This window comes from Anoplopoma fimbria, chromosome 10 (genome assembly GCF_027596085.1).
Source record: "Anoplopoma fimbria isolate UVic2021 breed Golden Eagle Sablefish chromosome 10, Afim_UVic_2022, whole genome shotgun sequence".
Classification (NCBI taxonomy): Eukaryota; Metazoa; Chordata; class Actinopteri; order Perciformes; family Anoplopomatidae; genus Anoplopoma; species Anoplopoma fimbria.
In genome coordinates this window covers 4,510,403-4,534,535 of record NC_072458.1, presented here as the reverse complement: position 1 = coordinate 4,534,535, position 24,133 = coordinate 4,510,403, and the positions used below count along the sequence as shown (strand labels likewise).

General features: G+C 41.1%; 1 protein-coding gene across 1 annotated transcript; it reads right to left on the bottom strand.

The window, feature by feature from the left end:
• Nucleotides 1–552: 552 nt before the first annotated feature.
• Nucleotides 553–23,672, bottom strand: tinagl1 (tubulointerstitial nephritis antigen-like 1). Its single transcript, XM_054605370.1, has 12 exons — nucleotides 23,544–23,672; nucleotides 19,815–20,125; nucleotides 17,652–17,718; nucleotides 12,586–12,678; nucleotides 12,354–12,468; nucleotides 10,336–10,462; nucleotides 9,779–9,929; nucleotides 9,458–9,644; nucleotides 7,983–8,028; nucleotides 6,695–6,818; nucleotides 3,820–3,865; nucleotides 553–3,673 (listed from the first exon to the last, which is right to left on the bottom strand). Exons 2-12 carry the CDS (start codon nucleotides 20,116–20,118, stop codon nucleotides 3,506–3,508), a joined length of 1,428 nt encoding a protein of 475 aa, XP_054461345.1. The 5' UTR covers nucleotides 20,119–20,125; nucleotides 23,544–23,672; the 3' UTR covers nucleotides 553–3,505.
• Between the last annotated feature and the right edge of the window lie 461 nt (nucleotides 23,673–24,133).

Sequence of the window (24,133 nt, the reverse complement as noted above, 5' to 3'; positions counted from 1 at the left end):
TTCACAATCAGAACTCCCACATTGTCCAAGCTCATGCATCACAGACACAAAAACGTACAGGAAAAATAAGAGTAAACTCTAATTCAATAGTCCATCTTTTATAGTTTTTTGGGACAGAGTTTGTAAACACATCCAAATTAAACAACTATTCAGATGTTTGATGTTTCGGGGGATTCTTCGAGCATATCTATGTTGTTTTTTTTATTCTTATATTTATGAAGGATAATGCATACTCGATGGCCTTGTCTTCCAATGACTGATGGTCAGAGTAATTGCTCCCACTGATGGAAGGGTATGCTGACACAGCAGGATCTTAATAAAACTGTCCTCATCCCACCCGGTCTCGTCCCATGGAGCTTCCCCCCCTGAACACCCTGCAACCAGTCCTTCTGATTGTGGCGCATTGATCCCTAATATTCCTAAAAATCATCAACTTCTCAACCATCCAACCAACATACATGCAGACTATACAACGCATTCTCCCTGATCACATCACCTTGTTTAAATACTTCAGTGATGCAACACAAACAGGTCCAAGAGACCATGTGGTTTTGGAAAGACTTTATTGTGCTGCAAAAGTGAATACTAATGTGGTATTGCATTTAGTGCACACAATACATGAGATAGAGAGATAATAACACATTGCACAGGAAAACAAGGAATAAAAGTACAGTACATAATTTACACATCTTGTCATAAATAAAGCCTACACATCAGTGAATATCGAGTGGTTCATTTTACATAAATTACAAAACTTCTGAGTGGAAGTCTGCTGCAGCTCCTAAAGAAGCTTTTTTTTTTTAGGAGAGGTTGTGTTGGAGAAAACTTTTGCTGAAAGTTTTTAAGGAATAGATTTGAGTTTTGCAGAGTCTTTAATGATATAGTTATTATTGGTCCCATATGAAATATCTATAATCATAATTAATATAGCACATGTTCATGAACAGTCACTTTAGAATGCTATAAGAGTTTTTATAAGCCCTCTTCTATTTATTCAGTATAATCGTTTAGGTCCAAGCTAACATAAACCTTAATCACTGTTAATGCAACATACTGTAAGCAGAATAAACGGACAAAAAGATGAATCTACTCAATGGAAACTAAATGATTCCAGCTTTAGTCAGCTTCCAATACTTGCTTCTGCATGAAAACAGTAACTTTTCTCAGCCCACTGATACACAAAGTACAGAAGTCACATATCCAATGTTGGTGCTGCTCTTGAAGAGGCCATGAAATATCTTCATCAAAAAAATATTAAAAGGTTACCCAACTTCTGCTGGAAATAAATTGTAATGAAACAAACTAATCTGTAGTTTTTCTAATCTGTGTATTTTCAACGAGGACTGCAAAACAGTGATATAAACCAATCTAGCAACGTGAGTTTTGTCCATATTTTCTCTCTTGTAAAGGAGCTATAGCAACAGGCCCACAGATATATAAAAATATAGAAAATAATTATCTCCTTCTTTCTGCCGACAGAAGATTGGCATAATTATCCCTCAGGCAAAGAGCTCAGTTTCACATTTTCCTTCTCGTCTTCATTGTAAACCTGTTGTGCATCTCATGTTAATGGGCTGTTATTCATCTCCCCCGTCCTCTCTCACTTCAGAATGAAAGCAAAGATTCAGTTCATTGCATGAGAAACATGCAATTAACTGCTTACCTATCCATCACATTGCACATTGACTGTCCATCCAGACATCTCTCTTTGCTTTTATGCCTTTCTGCTTATTCATGCCTGAAGGAGATAATAGAGGGACCTTAAAGATCATAAGACGTGATGATATAGAAATGGAAAATCCTTTTGAAGTTACAGCTAAAGCACACCAGGATGTAATTTAAGGTAACTGGCTATAATGCACCACTCGTTCCTTTTCTGGTGAGGATCGCTCCAGAAAGATTGGAAAATTCCTCAATCAGCCTGAAATAAAGACATCGCAAAGCAGTGTAGCAAAGAGGCACACGGCTGATAAGTTGGAAGGTGTTACGTTGTCTTACGAAAAACACACAAATTGAAAACGAGAACATTAGGCCAAACAGCTCATCTGCACCCGTGTGGTTTGAAGTGTTTCTGCATTAGTTATTACATATGAGAAGCATCAAACTAAACACTCTGCAGTCAAATACCAGAGCACAGACTGGACTTTAGCAGCAGTATCTCTCCCCCCTCACCTCGTCCTCCTCGCTGTGGTCAAACAGCAGAAGCTTAAGCAGAAAAGCGACTGAGTGATGAGTGTGTAATGAAAGTTAATACATACAGTACATCGTAAAACAAGTAGTAAAATAAAAATTACAATATAACTGCAACAAAAAAATAACGTTCTTTAGCTCAAATTGTAACAGTGTACACTGAACGGAGAAAATAAAGACTACTATACACTAACACTTTCTTTCGCAGTTGTCAAAATAGCTCCGTTTTTTTTTAAGGCATTACAATCTTTTCGACCTCTTAACGCATCAGGGTTACATCTTTTAAATGGGATGTTGGTGTCAAGAATGGCAGCATGGCTTTTATGTCTATGTTCATTTTCACCTACAGCCAAATTATACATGTTTAATCTTATCTAATCTCAAGGGCTGAGATTTAACCTGATTCAATATTGAATTGCTTTAAAATGTCCAGTGGTGTTGGTCATGGTCAGTGACACTGTAATATCTCTTAAAATCCCAATTCAGAGTTTTTGTAATGTATATACACCACATCAAATCTTCTTATTTTTCCAGTGTCAGATTCTACATTTTAACTGGAATGTGTGAGAAACTCTACAGCTACTAACTCCATTTAAGTGTCCTCTCTAAAACTGAGGGAATGAGCCGTACTGTGAACTCCGTATAATTTACAGTAAGTAAATGTCAGTAAGGTCATCTATGATATACTATCATGTTACACAGTTAGGCTGGGTGTGTCTCTCTGAATGTCTGATAATCTGCCTCTGGGATATCCTCTTTTCCAAATCGTCCCTCTGAAATTAGGTCTGTCTGGATTATAGATTTAGAGAAGAATAAAGGTTCGGGTTGACAAAGAAGCACAAAGAAGAATAAAAAGTCAAGACTGAGCTTCTGCTTTTGTCATCACCCAACTTTCACATGGTTTACCAGATATTACGTTGAGGATTCTGGGAAGTGTGGTCTTTGGATCAGTAGGTACCTGAGGAGCCTAAGTGTAAGGCGACGTAAAAGAGCTTTAGCTTAGTTGAGTTAATCTTTGTTTTTTTGGTGCCATAAACCTTGAGTTACAGGGAGAGTGAGAAAGGTTATTCTCTTAAAATGGGTAAAGATGAAAGGGAATAATGGTTTGAATTGATCTCCAAAGTGAAGTAAAGTATCAATTGAGAGGGTTAAGGGGCTCTGGGGTTGATTTTGAGGCTGTCCCAGCCATCTTGATGCTTAAGGGTTTGTGCTAAAGTTCTGAGACTCTTTGTGTGGTTCTTCTCTTGGGTAAAAAACATCAATAGTTGGGATTAAAAACAAAGGTCTCTGCGGGGTTTTAACATCTGTCATGTCTCTAAATGTGCCGGCGACGATGGTGGTGATGATGGCTGTGCATGTCCTCCATCGTAATTCTGCCCCACACACCAATCACAAATGTTTCAATCTCACACTCATTCTCCCCGCGAGCGATACGGAAGTAGCCGTTCTCTCCCCAGTTCTTTCCCCAGGAGTTGGCAGCAATCTGAAAAAAAAATGAATAGTCCAATTTAGTACATATAAGGTAAAATAAACACTCCCTTTAAAATCTATTTTACATTGGAAAGAACAACATATTTGAGCCAATTAAGGGCTACTTTTGGCCTGGGTTTATTTTGCACAATTACTTACCCAATATTTTTTTGATGTCCCATCAAAGTTTCTCTCCTCTCCCCACCTGGTGCACAAAGCAGAGATGAGGGTTATTCAAACTGCATTAGAGCCAGACAACAGGACAACAACCAATCATTAAATCAGCTGTGTCACTATTGAAATGCTATTTTTAAAGTATGGATGCTGCCCAACAAACAGTCAGCCGTAAACATGTCTCAGGAATGTGTTCACCTAGAACATGCTTGGCATTATTTATGAAGAAAAGCAGGAAGAGGTATAAGTAGAGTTCAAAATATAGAAAAAATATCTTTCATCTTGTTAACAACATCCTGAAAACAGATAATTTATGCCTGGACACCGCCTAGTTGCACTCCTACATCATTCCAACCCGAAGAACACGGAATCCCCCTTTCTCCGCTATTTCCGTACAACGGATACGAAACAGGAAGGAGAGGGAAGGTTACGAGGAAATGAACATAACCTTTGTCCCGTTACAGACAACAACACCAACGACAAAAATGCACAAATATTCATATGTCAATCTGAACTTTAGGCCTATCTTTACCCTTCTTCCTTGCTAGCGGCGTTGTTCTCAGGAAACTTTGGCAAAAGGCCCATAAATTCCCATCATGCCCTGCACTTATTCTTAGTTTAGCCACTGCCAACCTTTAGACCGTTTGCTGCTCGTCAAGATCAAAACATTCTCCTGAAGCCAATTCCCATCCTGTTTTTGCACTCCAGGCCTTTTGATTCCCAAGAGACCGATCACTTGTTATCTTTCATAAGGGAAAGGAATGCTGGGAAATAGAGTGGCTCGTCTCAGGCTTTGCCAACTCAGTAGTCTGCCACCAAAACACAGCCAGATGGTGCCAGCCTTCTATCAGTGAGTGTCTTCATTGGCCCACTGTTTCTCTGACTGGAGTCGGACATCACATTGACCAAACCCAGACACATTAAAAACAACTGTTTCAACAAAGATGGCATCTACAATCTGAACCAGATTTGAGAAATGGGATTTGTGCTTGTGAGTAAGGGCACATTCACACCTGTATGTGTGTGTGTGTGTGTGTGTGTGTGTGTGTGTGTGTGTGTGTGTGTGTGTGTGTGTGTGTGTGTGTGTGTGTGTGTGTGTGTGTGTGTGTGTGTGTGTGTGTGATCCCACATGCATGCCTGCATAATTATTGGTATGGATGAAGCCAGACAGAATCTGACCACTGCTGATCTCTTATCTGGCCGCCAATCAGCTCACTTGCTCATGCGGGGACAATGATGGGCATACCTCTGTGCCCATGTGCCCCGCCCTTCCCCAACGCCCCTCAACCCACCTCTGACCTCTTCTCCGAGGTTTGATCCCCTCTCTCTGTCCGGTGCAGTCAGGATCAGCGGCCCAGACAATGCCCTTTCCACCTCAGTGGACCTCAATGCTCTTTCCACAAACATTCCCAGGCCCTGGGCTTAAAGGAACGCATTGCTATGGGATTTGGCCTATGCTAACACACTGATGCCTGTAGCTGGCAAGTTGGAGTTCAGAACACTATGTTCCGCCCGCCCTGAATCCATCCCTAAACCTGTGTCGCTGCTACATCCACATCCACTGGCCCAGTTAGTGGTGAGGAATCACAGCCTCATTAAGAGGAGCCAAAGAGCAAGAGGCATTCAGGAAAGGTGGGAATCCACATCCTCATCCGCAGCATAATTTCACACAATGCATACTTCCACATTTTATTGACATGCTGTAGAGATGTAATTACCGTCCACAGTGTTGTGAAACATTTGCATCAACAGTTTTCCAGGAGGACATTTCAGAGCAGTGCATGCTTGTGAAGTATGTTCAAACAAGCTAAGTACAGGTTGGAGTGTTTATCATACACATACCTTTACATGCCATATGAGGTAACAAAATTAAATGTTATAAAGTGCACATGCAAGACACGCACATGAAAAGCTGCTTTTAAATGGTTTGTATTTTATCTTCATCAGTGGTCAAGCAAATAAAAGCAGAGATTTGTTTTTTTGCATTTAGATGCCATGTCTGTAGAAACTGATGTTCATGGACAAACTCAGACTCCGGGGTACAGTCAAATGCTCAGAAATACACATTCCTCAGCCGCCGTTAGACACCCATTACGAGGTAGCTGCTCATTTTTCTAATTTGGAAAGTGAAACTAGTGAGCAGCAACGTATCATTGTCTAGACAGACACATTTCATAACCAGCTGGATTACTCACACAGAAGGGCCCCATCAAATATTTACAAGAGAGAAGGATGTTTCTGAATTTTTACAGGTCAAAACCTCCCACTGCTCTCCAAACCACAGATTAAAAAAGGGCAGTGAACTACTACCTGTCTGTCTGCAGACAGTCTAAATGATAACAAGTGTTTTGGATTGGATGTGGGAGAGAAAAAGAGGAAGCAGGACGTTCAGTGAGTCAGATGGCCAGCTGACAAGTGATGCTGGAGACACCACGGGGAAGTGGCAGGAGAGCCAGGAGGACGGGGGAATAACGAGAGACAGATGGGTGGGGGCAGGTAATCCAGGTGTGTCGTCTGTCTACCCGCCTACATATTTGTGGTCGCAGAAGTTACTAGATAGAGGAGGATGAGGGAGGGGGGCTCGTCTGGGGCAGACGAAGGAGTGGAGCCAAGGTGTGTCTGAAGGAGGGAAGCTTGATGACACGTACACTCTCACCAGTGTGCAAACACACATGCAGGTGAAGCTTTGAATCAAGGAGCTGCTCCATTGAAACGTGATTCATTTTTATTTTCTGCTGAAACGGTATCGGTTGAGCATGTAGCAACAGTGAAACCAGACACATTGAGACTTGGATCGAGAAGGAAAATAAATGGCAAAAAGACTTGAAACATAGTTTTGCACTTTATACTGGTAACTCACCCAGTGATCCTGATTGAGTGTGTGCCGTGTTTGCGGTATTGTGGAGGTTTGGTGAAGCTGACATCGGTGTGTTTATAGATCCCATTCTTATAGACAAAGAAGTCCTCATGGACCTCCATAATAGCTGCAAGAACAAACAAGCAGGGAAAATAAGTTGGTGGCTTAAAAAACACACACACACACACACACACACACACACACACACACGCACTCACACACACACACACACACACACACACACACACGCACGCACACACAACCCATTATTGAAGGGGAAATCTTATTCAAACAACAATTAATCTAAAAGCAATTTTCTCTAATTTTACCAAACAAATTCCAATTTCCCCCCTGAGTCACACACACCCAGACATCAGACAGGGGCAGTGTGTATGTGTGTGTGTGTGTGTGTGTGTGTGTGTGTGTGTGTGTGTGTGTGTGTGTGTGTGTGTGTGTGTGTGTGTGTGTGTGTGTGTGTGTGTGTGTGTGTGTGTGTGTGTGTGTGTGTGTGTGTGTGTGTGTGCGCGAGCTGCACAGCTGAACCTCTTATTCCAGCTCAATGGGAAAAACTCTCCGGATGTACAGCAGAGAAATTCACTCTTTTGGAAGGCCACCTGCATTACATCCAATGTTCTCTAGCTGAGAACAGTGTGTGGACCTTCTCATTTATAAACAACTCACACAAACACACAATGCGTGAGTACACACACACACACACACACACACACACACACACACACACACACACACACACACACACACACACACACACACACACACACACACACACACACTTCTAGGCCTTTGTGTCAAAGAGAGGTTCAAAGGCAAAATGTAAACTTGACATGGAGCCAATAAGTTTTCCTGGACTGCTGAACAATAAAACAAGAAGCTGGCACAACCTCATAGAGAACTCACACACACACACACACACACACACACACACACACACACACACACACACACACACACACACACACACACACACACACACACACACACACACACACACACACACACACACACACACACAGTTAGTAAAGGAAGGCCAGTTCAACCACTCTGACATTAAAGGCCCATTATTTCTGACTGGGTGACTGGGGGTCGAAGTTGAAACACAGGACAAAACAATTATGATGACAAGGTCAAACATGACTTCATCCATGGTCGTACATAACACGAGGCTGTGTTTGAATTTGTGTGTCCCTTGAGAGTACATTGTTGTTTCGTTTTAAAAAGTAACACTCGCTTGGGAGCAAATGTTAAATGTTAAATATTAAGTTTGCCTTACCTTGCACAGGGCCATTATCCGAAATCTCCTTCATGATCTCCTTTTCCTGAGAGAGACAATAGAAGGAAGAATTTATAGGCAGAGGAGAGAGAGACGGACAGGAAGATCATTACATGTTAGTGAAATGGAGAGGATGAAAACAACCCTGTGGATAGTAAAAGTCAGATAACAAGATTGAGTCCAGCAGGGCCCCCTGGCCTTAATGCTTGGCTTATTGACTTCACAGGCCATCAGAGAGACAGAAACAACAGGCTCTAATGATTTCGAGAGGCATTAGCCGTCATTTAGCAATGATGGATGCTGGCCGATAAAACCACATGTCGGCTGCAGCTCAGTGGTCGACTTTGAATTGGAGGAGATGCACGGAGCACCATGCAGAGACGGCTTCTGGAAATGGTTTCAGTGAATGTAACGCAATACTTTGTGCTAAAAAGTGAGGGCAGAGGTGTTTCTTCATGAATACATGACTAGAACAACATTATTGATTAAGATAAGCAAGCATTTAAATAAACATTACACTTTTGTCACAGCAATTTATAACTGGCCTTTAACTATCGACCAAGTAGAGCTCATAGTTTCATTATTTACTCATGTATTTCTCATTCTGTAGAAAATACCAATATACGGTGATTCTTGTTGTATTTTTAGTATGTTTTTATTATTTTTTATTCTATAAATATGTTTTTGAGTCTTGCAGTACATTGCCTGTAATTTTATATATGGTTATTGTATGCACCAAACACCAAGGCAAACTCTTTGTATGTGAATAACCTACTTGGCAATAAACCTTATTCTGATTCTGATCAGTCACTCACTCAACACTATGCCTTCATATCGACTGACTTACTCTTGTTTATTCAACTCCCTATTGTAGCGGAGCATGAATAAATTACATTGATATTAGAAGATAAACACAGAAATCTAATTCCAGATACACTTTTGAATCTTGATCTTAAGTAGATAATGATTATGGATGACTATATCCAAAGTGCAGTCTGCAAAATGGTTTAATTCACTCACTGGCCTGTTTATCCAGTATGTTTCGAGCTAAACTAATCCAACTACAATCAGAATTGATTTAATTCTGTATTATATTTCAATCAACCTTCCTAATCCTGAATCTAACTTTATGGACCATGACAGTGTGCAAACATGCAGATAAAAATACAATTCTTTGCCCTTCATTGATTCAGTTCTGTCGAGCACTTAATCCTGTACATTCCCATGTTCATTCACAAGGAGTCAAGCATGCATAAGGAAAGTGTGCGAGAACACATACTGTAATAAACACGTGAGAGAGATTATAGTCTACTGTAGCATGAGGAATTCCTAAAAATGTACAGCAAGCTTAATAAAGATGGATGTTTACTGTAGATTTGAGATAATTTGCTGGTCGGGTGTTGAACTGATGTAGGAAAGGTGCACAGGGAATACCTGTTTATGCGTGGGTTGTTTTGTGTTTGTGCAGTGCTTACATTGGATGAGAGCCTGTAGGGCGGTGTGGACTGGTAGATGTCGTTTTGGTAGTTGTGTGTGTTGGGGCAGCGCTGTGTGGACTGTCTCTTCCCTCGGCCGACGGAGCGACTCTGCATCATACAGCGGCCCACCTCCGCTGGTGTTTGCTGAGGGGGTTGGTATGGATAACAGTCTTCTGTCACCACTCTGTGAGAGAAGAGGAGAGATGGTGAGATGTGCCTAATACTTAGAGGGCTGTTACCAAGTAATCACCAAAAATGCATTGCACGTTGCTTTGCTTTTTATATTTCTACTGTAGATTAAATCATTTAATCATTTACCCTCTACGTCGAAGGTACCACCAGGCTCCATCGATGCGTCCCCCAGCACAGCCTCCCTGATTACGTGTGTCACAGGAAATAATATTTTGTGGAGACAGCTGAGGAGTCATGTGACCCATTGACTGGATGGAGATCCTGTCTGATGCCACAGCTAGTGAAAAAGACAAAACATGTAATGGTTTTTTTATTTAAACACAGATAAATGTGTGGTAAAATCTGTAGGATTCTTTTCTATAATTGTAACAATTTTCAGGAAACTAAAGTAATCATATATATCCATAAACATTTAGCGGATTCTGGATAACAAATATCTGCACAGAACTTGACAAAGACTGTATGTGGTCTTACATGTCATGTCCATGTAAGAAGTATTGGGAATAAGTTTTTTATTTAATAATTGTTTTATTTTATTTTATCTTTTCGAACTAATGTCACCTCACCTGTCAAATATGTCAAAAGTTGTGACCCTTTCCTAAGTTTTTATTCTATTTTCTGTCTTTCCTTCACCTCTTTTAATGATATCCCATATGTCCCTGCATTTTCTTCATTTATTCTACCTGCAGTTGAGAAAGCCCAGGATCCAGCACAGTTGCCCTGGTCCAGCGGTTCATGAATCTTTCCTGGCCACTTCTCTGCTGAGTTGAAGTAAAGCGGCAGACTGTCACTCTGAGGATCCATGTTCATCTGACAGAGAGGAAAAATTTGTCAAGTCAAAAGACCTTAATCACAGTTACATTCTCACACAACAAGCCTCACTGACGAATAATTATTGTTTCTGGGTAAAAACAATTATCATAAGTGGCAGACCATCATTTTAGACAAGGATTTAGAGCAAAATAGAGGAAATAGCAGTTCAAACCGCCAACAAGGAGTTGCAGCAGTGGGACTTACAATATAATTATTTGCCCACAAACTGCTTAATTAAAATAGTTGTGGGCGGATTTGTATGATAAGTTTGGATCACAGACAGATTACATAAATCTGGTAATCAACCCTCCAGTAGAAGGGAGTTATTCACAAGCACTTTGGCCCAGTGTCAATCTCTGTAGAATAGACAGGACCTTTGATCCCGTTCCTCTCCATGAAACCATGAGGCCGTTCGCTTACATCGAATGCGTCATTTGGACCAACCAAACTCTTTCCTGGAGGCACCGAGATCACTGTGATGATAAATCCTAATTAGTCTGTGATGGAGTGCAAGTATTTTTCTGAAAGCGCATACTCACTGGCAGGTGCTTCTTACATGCCAAACATTCTCGATCTATTAGTCTCCACTCGAGGCTGGACGCTCTCCTAATCTCTCCGTTATGTGTGATAACAGAGCATACACTTCTGTACAACTGAATTTCCCTCTCTCTCTCTCTCTCTCTCTTTCTCTCAAAGAGCCTGGCTCCTGTGCAGCATTCTTCCGATGAATAGCAAGGTATTCAAAGCACAAACTGCCACCTGATACATAACTAAGGAATGTGCTGCTGGTCAGAGATTTACAGTTGTGGAAGGTCAGAGTCCAAAATACAGGCACCTGCAAAATCTGACCTAAAGGTTTGATAAAAAATATGTCTAAATACATGAATTAAGGTTAGTATTTCAGGAATTCATAATTTTTCATCCCTTACACAGGAGTCAACATACAGACATGAAAGGACAGTGGGACAGAGAGATTTATGAATGGGCTGCAAGTTTCTGATCTGGTTCCTAGCACAAGTAGGGACACGCTGACAGCGGAAGAAGGAGGGGGAGTTGTGAGGTTTTTAGGGTGGAAGTAGTCGTGGAATGCTGGGAGAGGTAAACAGGGGGAGTGAGGCAGGATGGATGGAGGAATGGATGGAGGGGGGACGGGGGTAGACTAAAGACGAGGTTTGCTCTTTATTCTCCAGGCGGCCACCATCCCCTCCATCTCCTCTGTCTGATGTTTTTTTGTTCCGTTTTATGTAATCTGTCTGGGTGAAATATAAACAAAGACTGAGCGGACTAGAGAGAGATGAGGTTCCAGCAAGAGACGCCGTCGCATTCCAACAAGCCACCATAATTAAGCGAGAAACGTTTTGATCAGCGCTCCTTTGTTGCGACAGGTTTTAAACCTGCTTATCACAATAATATCACTCACAGGAAGTATGCAGGAACTGTTAACGAAGTGACAGGCCGCAACAAAACTGTGAAAATTCAAAAACATGACCTCATACAGTTTCACTGGGAACAATAAATACATAATATGTGGTTTATAGGACTATAAGGTGCTAAAGTGAAAACACTTTTTGAAGAGGAATTTTAAGGGGAAACCCTGGATTTAAGAGGTTACACCCAGGAGGAACAAGAAACACGATATACTTTCAATCCCTGTAAGGAAATTAGTTCTCTCACACCACCTTTTAAAAGCAAGGTCAGAGGTTAAAGGTCAGGCACACAACAGTGAGGATGGCAAGGTTTCCATAACTTGATTAAGGGCACTTGAGCAAAGAATATGAGTATTAACACTGAACTTTGTGGTTGTACCTTCGGAAAATTGACCCACATATTTCTTTCTTTGTCCTATCAACCACAGAGGTAAATTTTAGGGATGAAGACTGTCCTGTACCTGCATCTCATTCATGTTCATAATAGTCCTGGAGGGTCTCTGTGTGCCCAGGCGGAAGCGGATGCCCTCGTCCAGAGTCATGCCGTAGAGCTGACTGTAGTTGGCTGCCTTCCATCTGAAAGCACAAATCAGGAGGAGAAATTGTTTGTCACCATGTGTGATTAAGATCTTATTGTAGAATATCATGTCATCAAGTATGTGTGTTAATGCAAGTCTTGTCTGTTTATTTTACCCATAGTTGCCTCTGTTAATGGCTTGGATAACGTCCGGCTCCATCAGACAGGCGTTCTGCTCACACTCCCAGCGTCCTGTGATCCCACATGTACTACAAAGAGAACAGACAGTAGAGGCAAAGAGATGAGACCATTAAAAGGCATTAGTTGCAGTTGCATGAGTTATTATTTCCATATTTATGCTAAAGCCAATGAAGTCACCAGCTAAAATAGAAGCACTATCGAAGACATAGCCAAATATCCAAAGGCTCAGTGGAATTCCCAAATAAGAAATTAATTGAGAGAAGAATGTCAGTCACAGAAAAGAAAGAGCAGACGGGGGAGTGAGAAACAGAGGGAGAGGTTAAAGGAAACATTCAGCCTTTTAAGGCTGCAGAACGAGGATCCATTTTTAGTCAGAAGGATGCAGAGATGAAGTCAACAAGATGGCAGAACAAATAAGAGCAGGATATTAATGATGACGACAATGTTTACTTAGGGGATGCTCAAAAATAACTTGCATCTTTCTGATGACTCACTGTCAAGAAATGTGTGTGTGTGTGTGTGTAGCCAGAGTAGTGGTGGAAGTATCAAGATCCTTCTTTACTTATGTAAAAGGACTTTCTGAATTCAAAGTTTTATCAACAAAAATAATCTAAATTTATCAAAAAGAAAAAATGGAGTGCAGTTAAAAATGGGATTTCCCTCCGAAATGCAGTGAAGTATAATGTGGAAATGCTTCATTAAAGTAAAGTAAGAGTACTTTAAGATTGTACCAGACAGAAAGCTTACTCACATAGATGCGTCACCATGCGCTTCAGTGCATTTCCCGCTGATACTTGAAAGTAATTAAGCTAAATAGCTAATTATACAGTTTCACAAGAGTTTCCTAAACTTGCTGATTAATTGTTTGAAACTACGATGATCTACAAGATATTCCAAAACAAATAGTTCTAAAGAGCATCTGTCTTGACACAACAAAACATCAAAACTGAGGCCTGTTCTTTTCCAACCAGGATGGAATAGAATAATACAGAATAATTACAGAGATACTGCAGTTATTTACAAATGTATTTTCTTAATCATAGAACTATTAGTGGATCAACTTTTATGTCTTAATTTATTCAGTAGATATTTGTCATGCTGTTTCGTAATTCATTAAATATTAATCACAAATACTACTTAGTTATACAATTAATATAGTTTATTATTTTGGGAAACACACTTTCTGCCTTTACAATAAATATGAAGCTACCACACACAGCTTAATTTAGCTTAGCATACATCCTGGAAACAGGGGGAAACAGCTAGCCTGGATTTCAGCATCTCTAGAGCTCGATATATCTTGTTTGTATAATCAGGATTTGGTTTTAAAACTATCATTAGTCTATCACAACAGGCTTTATCGGTAATGAAAAATTCCTCTGCTCTCTGGATCTCAATATTGGTCTCCTTATATATACATTAATCCTGACAGGACTAGATTCAGGTAAAATGTAGCATTTAAATGAAATGCAAACAAACTAGATTCTTTCACTACCCTTCAGAGATTTTAAAGCTTAAATATTGTTTTCTTGGTTTCTCTATTGTCTGACTGTTAGAGTTACTAAGCCACCAGAAATAAACAGCTGCCAGGTCAGCCACTGTTTCTTAATATATATCATAATAAACGGGTGCATTAGCGAGAGAGAAAGAATGAAGGGTGTTTCCCACAGAAACACCCTTCATTGCGTGTATTGACTTCAAACCATAAAGTCTACTGGATATTTCAGAAATCATGTTTACAAAGAGGAGAACTTGCCCAAGAGGATCATTAAATCCACACACATACAATGATGAAGAGGCCAAATTCCCCTTCAGTCACACAGAGTGTGTATCGCCTCTCATACTACACTCCTCCATACTGGGCCTCTGAGACACGACCAAATACAGTGTTCAAGCACACACTTATACACACACAGCGGCAGGGTTTAAACCAGGACCGTCTAATGGCTGTGACGGGTTAAAAGAGAGACAATGACCTTTCACCTCTCTATAATTTCACACAGTAATAGTACTAGACATGCACACAGGACATAATGACAGACTCTTGGAGACAGGGGGAGACAGTGTGGCTGAGAAAGAAATATGACAGCTCTAAGGAGAGTGGGAGGCCATATTTAACATTCTCCGTCACGCTCCCTATTAGAGAAAGTCACCCTCTTCACCTGGACACACACACACAAACACACTTAGACACACTTGCAAACATAAAAACTCACACCTGGATGTCATGAGGTGCATTGGCTCGCCAAATCCTGCCAGATCAGTAAGAACAACAGAACCATGCTCAGCGTTCAGATATGACATATCTACTTAATCTGGGAAACTAGACAACAATTTAGAAACTCAAAGCTGGCGTTGGCTGTTGTCCAATTTGAAGTACATTCTGAAAGAGCAGAGCTGCTGCCAAATCATAACAGAGTTAGTTGCTCCTTCAGGGCTGTGATGCCAGTGTGAGCAGGAGGCGCCGTGTTTCAGATCATTTGGAGCAGATAAAGAGTTATCAGGATGCACACAGCTCAGGGAAGGAAAAGGTCTCAGCTGGGTATATCCCATTGACACAACAGCAGACTGCCACTCATATCATGCTGTATCTTTAAACACACACATACACACACAAACACACACACACACCACTAGCATTGCATACTTCATGCCAACTCCGGTTGTGTTTCTATGCCGTCTAGCACTGACACAATCTGCCCAGCAGTCATTTCAAGCTAAAAGATAATCTTTTACAGATTGTGTTGCTGATGGTCAAAGAGCAGCTATTAATTGACTGTATCAGTGACTTTTGGCCAGTGCTTAGTGAAGACCTGTAGGAGGTCAGATAACAGTGTGCAGCTTGACCACTGCTAATGAGACTTTGGAGAGCAAAGAGGGAGAGCTACCTGTCAACTCAAAGCGGAAGCCCTCTCCTCCACCCTGCAGCCCTGATTCTGAGAGTTGGGAGGACACACATTTGGGAATAACAAGTGGAGAGAGTAGGAGTAGGAAAAGGGAGTGTGTGTTTGTGTGCCTCCGCGCCAAAGCTGTGGTGTGTATTGCCTTAACAAGCATGTGTGAGAGCGAATGTGCATAAGACTCTTTTGTTTGCCAGTGAAAGGGAGAGTTAGCACAGTGACGCTGTTTCTTGGTGAACTAGGACACTGGAGGTTATTTTTAACACGCCACTTGCACTAGTTTTTCCTTTAAAAAGAGACATCGCCCACTAATTTATCAACTATCATCCTGTCCCATCTACGCACCCATCCCACACTTTTGAGTCAAACCTAATTGAGCTCCAATGATAAACGCCATTCTTTAGGAGTACCAGATTGACACAGTACAGCTTTTGGAGTCAAACAGCTGTTTAAGTGGAGATCAGCAAGTGTGTTCTTGATTCATGAGGATAAATATAATAGTGATGTACAAATGGATGTTAAATCAACATTGCTGCGCATGTTCACACATGTACAAAGGGTCTTTGAGGAACATCAAATGACACAGATGTGAGAAACCACAGTGGAGAACTGGTGAGGAATAAAATTTCCTTTCTTTATGTCTTTCTCTCACTTGACCTCCTCCGTCTCCTTCCTATGGTCGCTCAAGATCTGCTTTACCTCTCCTTGACAGTCATTATTATCACGCAGAAAAATGTCAACAGCCACATGGACTCTGGTGCCCTCAGGGCGCAGAAGGCCATGGAGATAAAATGCACTTTGCTGTCACTGAGAGCTAATCTAAAATACTGTTTTCAGAAATGCTTACGCTCATGTCAAGGTCATAAAGTGAAGAGATGTTTGGGAAATTTGTCCAATTGGAAAAATAATACAAGGAGATCTAATAAAAGAGTCAAAACAAGAATACATGAGCTCTGTATTACAACATCCAGACTCACTTGTGTGCATTAGAGGAGAGTGGATTTGTATCCACATCAATGTAAGAACAGTTCAGAGGATCAAAAGAAAGTCTCTTTCAATTTAGGTTAAATCGACCATGCTACTCAGTAGGCCTAGGGGATATGAACGACACTGTTGTAGAAGTTGGCACACACAAACACATAGCTACTGGATGGGAAACATTAGCATGGGGCCTGTTTTGATTTATCCTCAGAAATGCAGCTACTGTTCCTCCTGTGACGGACACAAACTACCAAGCTTTTCTTCCCTTCACAACAGATCATAACAGAGAAAGCTTTGGAATGAATAACATCAGAATGTATCAGTATTAGCTGTTCCAAACATGGAATCTGAAATTTGAAAAAGTGACTAAATATTGTTCCCCATAGTTCTTAAAACAAAGCTAACTTAAAGTGTGTTTTTCTTCCTTTTCTGTCTCATTACTTTCTCACTGAACTATGGGCCTTTTTCACAGCAGACATTTTGACTTATCATTGCAGGAAAAGTATTATATTGTCCTATTAAAGTGTCCCAGTAATTCATCACAGTGAGCCAGCATACACAATACCAGGACCCTGAAACTGAAGCAGCCAAATATAATTCTGCCATCGTCCATTTTATTTTTTACACTTGTGCTTTTCCTACTGTTTGTATAACTTGCAAGAGAAGAGGCCTGTTACAGACAAAGAGCTTTGACGCACAGTAGAGGAAATGGTAATATACAGGTTCAGTGTGTGTGTATAAAGATATGAACATCATAATATAAACAAAAATATGGATATAAAAACGGAATATGACGCCACCAGTGGCTTTATTATTAGAAACACATTCAGTGTACACACATAAACTCCAGGACAGATCCCAGAGCGTTCAAGAACACAAAGTACTGTGTGTCAGCATGAAATCCTGAGAAATGTGTGACACAACACATCTACAATTTGTTGTAATGGTGCATCCATAAAAACTTGGCATCTTGAGCTTCCATGTTTCACTTTTTATATGCATGCGATGGTTCATGTGAAGTAGACACAAAGCATTTAGATAAACTGGGGGGAAATCATGTTTTTTCAAGCTTTGAGCCACTTAAAAGAACATTTAAGGGGAAAGCCCGAGATTTAAGAGGTTGAAAGAGAAGTAGGAGGAAGAAAGACGGGCTTACATACCATAAATTGCAGTTCTCTTTGTATGTTTGCCCCGTAAAGAACTTGTTGCCATTTCTTTCGCAGGTGCCTGGGAGAAAACAAAGTGGGGGTACTTATTACATAAGCAAAAACACAAATAGGAGACAGAGATGCACTTATATGTAAAGCACTAACACTTAATATGATACAACTCCTTCACTTGTGATCACAATAAAAAAGTGCTATCACCAACTCCCCAGGTGTGTGTGTGTGTGTGTGTGTGTGTGTGTGTGTGTGTGTGTGTGTGTGTGTGTGTGTGTGTGTGTGTGTGTGTGTGTGTGTGTGTGTGTGTGTGTGTGTGTGTGTGCAGCGTGTTTATGTCTTTGTGTGTGTACACACACAGAATATATGTGAGTTCTAAGGTGTTCTGAGCTCCAGTAATCCCGTGTAGGAATGTGGCGTTAGCTTCTTCCCTGCCTTCCCAGGCTTCCCGGGCCCTCGTCATGCTTTAACCAGCTTACGCTCCACTTCACCACCTCTAGTGAGACAGAGGGAAAGGGCCACAGAAGAAGCCCACCATTACGTCCTTCATTAAGCACCAGAAAATCAAACATTTGTTATCTGCAACGGTCCACTCAGCATCGAACCACAAAAGTGAATAAGCAGGGACAGAGAATTAGCATTTCTCTTGGAATGAATTTGGTCAATTTCACTTGAAGTTTGTACCCTGCTCAATTACAGGTTGTGAAAACAATACCGGAGTTGGCCAAAAGATTCACATTGAGGTTTATCTTCATGCTGATTTACAGTGCAAGGTGTTGTCAGTGTGAATCTCATGTGGAATTTACGGCATGAGCCGGCTGAGAATTTACAGTGTGAGCAGGTTTCCTTGTCTCCCTGGTGTGAGGCCCAGAGCTGATTGTGTGATTTATGACTGAGGCCCTATGTTACCCATCATCCCCCTCGCAGCTGTCTCACCCAGTCTGTCACAACTCATTTACCGCAGAGCTAAGGAGTGTGAAAAGTTACTCATTGACATAGAAGGATTCTATATAGAGGACTGGAACTGTTGAACTGAAAGCATGTGGTTTAACATTTTAAAATTTACATTTTATCTGTGAGCAAATATTAGAACGTTAAACACCGACTTAGACGACAGAATGAGAAAAGTCCAGCTTCACAAAGCATTGAATATTAAGTCACAATCTGTGACTGCATGGCAGCAATAAGAGAAACGATCTATTGTAAAAAATCTGTCACCTCTTTCCTTTTGAAGTGCCGTAGCCTTCCTACAGGCTTTTGTGTGTGTGTGTGTGTGTGTGTGTGTGTGTGTGTGTGTGTGTGTGTGTGTGTGTGTGTGTGTGTGTGTGTGTGTGTGTGTGTGTTTGTGCACACTCTTAAACATGCATTACTGTCCCTCCCCATGATCCCCCTACCTTGTCTTCCAGGTAGCACATACCTGTAACGACCCCTCTGTCTCCCGTCCCGTACGCGTTGTCTGTGTCCCCCTCCCTCCGCATAGCCCACATTCTTTCTCTTGACCTCCATCGACCCCTGCTCCCTCCCTCTGTCTGGGTTAATAAGAAGCCTACTGTTCCCTGCTCTGTTTGCAGGTAGGCCTCTGCTGTCGCTGGCACATTTTACACCTCCGCACCGGGAGAATGGTTTTATAACTGTGTGGGGAGTCCAAATGTGGTCAACTCAATAGTAAGGTAGAAGGTAAAATAGGCTAAATCTGAATTTTTCTACACAAACTATCAGGTGAGGATCAGAAAATGGGGAGGGTATTGTAATTTCAATCTTTGCTGAAGGGAGGGTAATCTGACTTTTTTAGGAGAGCAGGGGAGGTTCTTTTATTTTTCTCTCATCCCATATTTATATATTATTTAAGCCTTACCTTCTGATATTTGATATTGAAAAATGGGCCGAACAGACATCAAAAATAAGGTGTTCATGTGTCCAATAATTGTTGCACTGTCCCTTATCTTCAGCATTTTTCCTTCTTGTGATTTAAGAAAGCAGGTATGTAATTGTATTTCGTTTTTTAAGTGTCATGCTGCTCTGCTCTGTGATCCAGCAAAGAGTCTGTCAGTGGGGTTCCGTGCTGCTCTCTGGCTGACTATAACTACCTACGACAGGCCCACACACACCTGAAAAACTCACAGATGCACACACAAACTCATTCACTTGTGCACTGTTACTTACCTATGAAAGGTGGCTCCACGCCAAGACATTGTCCCCAGAAGTCAGGGCAGCAATCAGCAATGGTCCGGTTGCAGAACAGGTCACAGTAGCAGATGGTGTCCAGGTAGGGAACCGTGCACAGGTCGTCTCTGCCGGGGCAGCAGCCTCCTCTCCTCTCGCAGTAGGAGCCATACGGGTCCCTGATGCCTCCAACATGGAGCGGACTGGCAAGCTCCCTCTTGGTCCTTCTAGACAGGATTCTCTCTGCAGTGCTCTCTCCCACCACCAGGAGCAGAGCTGCCACAGTCAACAGGAAGAGCTTCATGATAAATCTGTGAAAGGAAGGATATTTAAAATGTTAGGTAAAGGAAATATGATTCAATACATGCCCTTTTATAATCCATTCTAGCAATGGAAATTTACATACATTTTTTTGTGAACGTTGGCCTGCCTTTCCCCCCACAAGAGACACACTCCAAATGCTTCACCATCCACAGGAAGAGAGGTGAAGAGGTCGCACTGTGAGCAGCATAATTGGGGTATGACTGCTGCCAACACATTATCCACCTCCCGCTGTATTATTCACAAACACACTGACGCAAATGCCCTTAGTAACATACACACACACACACACACACACACACACGCACACACAAAAAGGTTACATTTAATCAGATCTCTCAGCAAACCCACGTGACCCTTGGAGATCCTCTGCTTATTTTTTCCAACTTTCCTTTTAAGCATCCAAAATAAACAGCAGCTAAATATGAAAAGGTACTCAGCAAGAAAAGTGATGGAAAACAAGTATGTGACAAGGTCTTTAAACATGTTGAATGATGTATGATGGGGTTGCTTCAGGTCTCAGGTGAAAGGTTCTTTAGCTACCATTTTTTTTCATCCTCGGACCTTAATGTGAGTCTCACATTATGGGAGTTCTTTTTTTAATCTTTTATTATTTTCACTAATGCACACTGTTTGCATTGCAGTGACATATACATCGAGGTGGACTACTATCCCCCTGTAATTCAATGTTTTACTTTATCTATTAGGGACCTGCCAGTGCAGTTACTAGTTTATGGGAGGGGATGTTATCCTGCCCGATTAGCATGTTATCTCAGTCCCGGAAATAAAGTAATGTCCTGCTGTCAAAACTAATCTTTCACACTCGAGGAAATTGTCTGAATGAACAGACAAGCCCACATCCAGTATTAATGGTCCTCAGAGACCATAAGGGTTATCTAAAAGCCATGCTGGGGAACAGTAACAGGGCAGGCAGAGGGAAACCATAAACATACACTAAATGTCTGTTTAAATCAGTCACAGAAACTTTATGATCACACTTGTGCTCATCTGGTAATAATGGGCACAATCAAGAAAAAATGACAGTTATCAATGGTTCCAAATAAACCTCCCAGTATTTGTGTCACTTGATCTTGATTTTTTTTTGTTGGAGACTTTGAAGCAAGAAGGTGAAATGGTTCCTCTAATGGTTTTAATTGTCACACTATTTATTTTCTAGTATGGGTGTACATACGTGTAACACCTTCAATGACCAGACTAAGCGTGTGTCTATGAACAAGCATCCACAACTCTCATTCTTGACAAAACATCAAACAAAATCATCTATATGTATGGTTGTTTGTGTGGATGCAATTGCAAGTGTGTGTGTGTGTGTGTGTGTGTGTGTGTGTGTGTGTGTGTGTGTGTGTGTGTGTGTGTGTGTGTGTGTGTGTGTGTGTGTGTGTGTGTGTGTGTGTATGTGTATATATATATTGTCTCATGCTACTGAATGCTACTGAATGTGTGAGGCTGTACTGGGCTGGACAAAAACAAGGGGTTGGCCCGCTGCTTACATAAATAGCATCATTAATTATCCAATCAGATCTCAGCGCACAATGGACACAATAAAGCAGGGTTCCGGAAAAGATCTTTGCTGTCTTTTTTTCTGCATGACTGCGCCTTTAGCTGAAACACACACGCACACACACACGGGCATATGGCAGCATGGGATGGGCAGGTCTCCTCCTTAACACAAGTGTTTTGTTGTGGCAGACTGAGCAGCAGTGCAATAAAACACCCACCAGTCTGCTCAATAAGATGCTTAGGCCTTTAGGTCAAACTGTCAGTGAAAAGAAACAGAAGTGCTGATGGTGATGCTGGCTGCTGACATTACCTAAACCAATAAGTTCCCTCTTTACTCTACAAGTAGCTTCGATGTATAAAAATATTTGATTGTGGTACAGTTCTCAGCTGAAGCGTGACATTTTAGCTGATGGGTCCATATTCTCTTTAGTCGTATGAAACAAGTAAGAAGCTGCCATATGGCCCATCAGTGCTCCAGACAGCTGTAGCCAAGCTACTGATCCCACACTGGAGACACAGGACAGATGAACCCTCAGAAAGGGCATCCCACACAATCAGATGTGCATAAAGTGCATACACACATCAAACAGTAGAAGTAGAAGAACTGCATTTTCACTGTCTTAGCTGGACCTTCATCACAGCTTCATGACCATGTTCACAACTTGATCTCAGTAAACTGTAAGGAATCTCCGATAAATATCAAAAATGCAGATATTTATTTATTTATAGGTCAGTTCACTCAAATTATATAACATAAGAGCAGCACCTCCTTGTAGAAACAGTGTCCAGGTTAGTCTCGACAATGCACAGACCTTAATGTGAACACAGACATTCTACAGAAGATCTTCTCTATAAAAGCTTTAAATAGCATGTTGAACATTTCAAATGTAATGTAATTTTTTCAAATGTGTTCATCTCACCATTGTATAGACAGAAATATAAGAGACAGGTATATCAACATCTATAAAAACTAAAAACGTAAACTATCTGCATGGCTACTAGAGGTACATGAAAAAAAAAAGAAGCAGCAAACCTGTAATGATATACTTTATTCTATGACCCCACTCCTTCACTTTCTTTCACACAGCTGAACTTTGAGATATCATTGCACCACCCAACAGATAATTCAGGCATCTTGGCGTAGTGTATCTGCATAAAAGCCCTTTTTAGTTCCACTTTACTTTGTCACACAGTCCTTGACAATTATCTGTCCAGCTCTATTTTTAAGTCACCCACCAGGTCAAGGGGAACAGAGACCATTTATAATACCGTGCAGGTGTCTACTGAGGCCTAAACCTCAACAGGTGAGTGACGGGATAACTGGTCTTTAAGATAAGATAAGATAATCCTTTATTAGTCCCGCAGCGGGGAAATTTGCAATATATTTATGTGTTAACAGTTGCATTGTGAATTATACAAGAGGAGTCACTACAAACTCACTGAACTCGATAACCTCTTTAAAAAAAAAAAAAAACATCATCACAAATCGCAGTCTCCCACTCATATTCTTAAACCTATTAATAACTTGAATATTGTATCTGACAATCCCACACCCAGAAGGTAAATATATCCTAACAATAAAGACTTGACTTACTTAAGTTCAGTGCCTTTGGCTACATGAAGCACAGAGGAAGTAATCTCACAAGAAAGAATGAAAGTGAAACATATACATATACACATATATATATATATATATATATATATATATATATATATATATATATATATATATATATATATATATATATAACCCATAATTCATAAAGATATTTAAAGTAACATGAGATCAGTATCAACCGTACTGTGACGTATCAACCGTACTGCACCTGCCTGGAGTCTGGTATTAAAGAGGGCAGCTGTTTGAAAAGTGAAGAAAACTTTTGTTACCTTGAGTTGAAAGAGAAAAGATGGTGTGGTAATCCGACAGAAATCTGCAGAAGTTTGCTGGTGTGATACTCAGGAAGTCATCCACAGGTAGAGAGGGAAAAAACGTCTGTCTCTCTCTCTTGGCTCTGTTCCTCACTCTCTCACTGGATCTGTTCTGTCAGACTCTGTCTTCTCTATATACAGGCAGTAAGAAGGGCTAACCACTCCCCCACCGACCCCCCCTTCACTCTCTGCCCTGTGCCCTGCTTCACTGCCTCAAATCTGCTCTCTCTCACTCGCTCTCTCATACACTTTCCCTTTGCTATCCCTCAATGCATTTCCTCTCTTTATCACACTCAAACGTCTTATCTGAAATTGAAAGGGTTTTCATTCGTCTCTATTTACTCTTCCCCGGGTTTCTTCATATATTTTCTTTCTACTTTCCCTTACAGCAGCGGATTTCCCTCCACTATATCTGTGGCTTTTCCTGCAGGGCCAAATCTACTTGTCCCTCTGATGTAGACACAGAGGTTAGTGCTGATTTCCTCCTGTTCACCATCTAGTGGTCACAGGTTGCATGTCTTCACTTCAGGCAGCCAGGAAATTATTCA

Bases quoted from the DNA above. Each gene is read 5' to 3' on its own strand.
- tinagl1 (XM_054605370.1), bottom strand. From the start codon at position 20,118: ATGAAGCTCTTCCTGTTGACTGTGGCAGCTCTGCTCCTGGTGGTGGGA. The intron at 6,819-7,982 runs GTAAGGCAAACT...TTGTTCTTGCAG, and splicing joins GGATAATGGCCCTGTGCAAG to CTATTATGGAGGTCCATGAG. The intron at 3,674-3,819 runs GTAAGTAATTGT...TTTTTTTTTCAG, and splicing joins GGACATCAAAAAAATATTGG to ATTGCTGCCAACTCCTGGGG.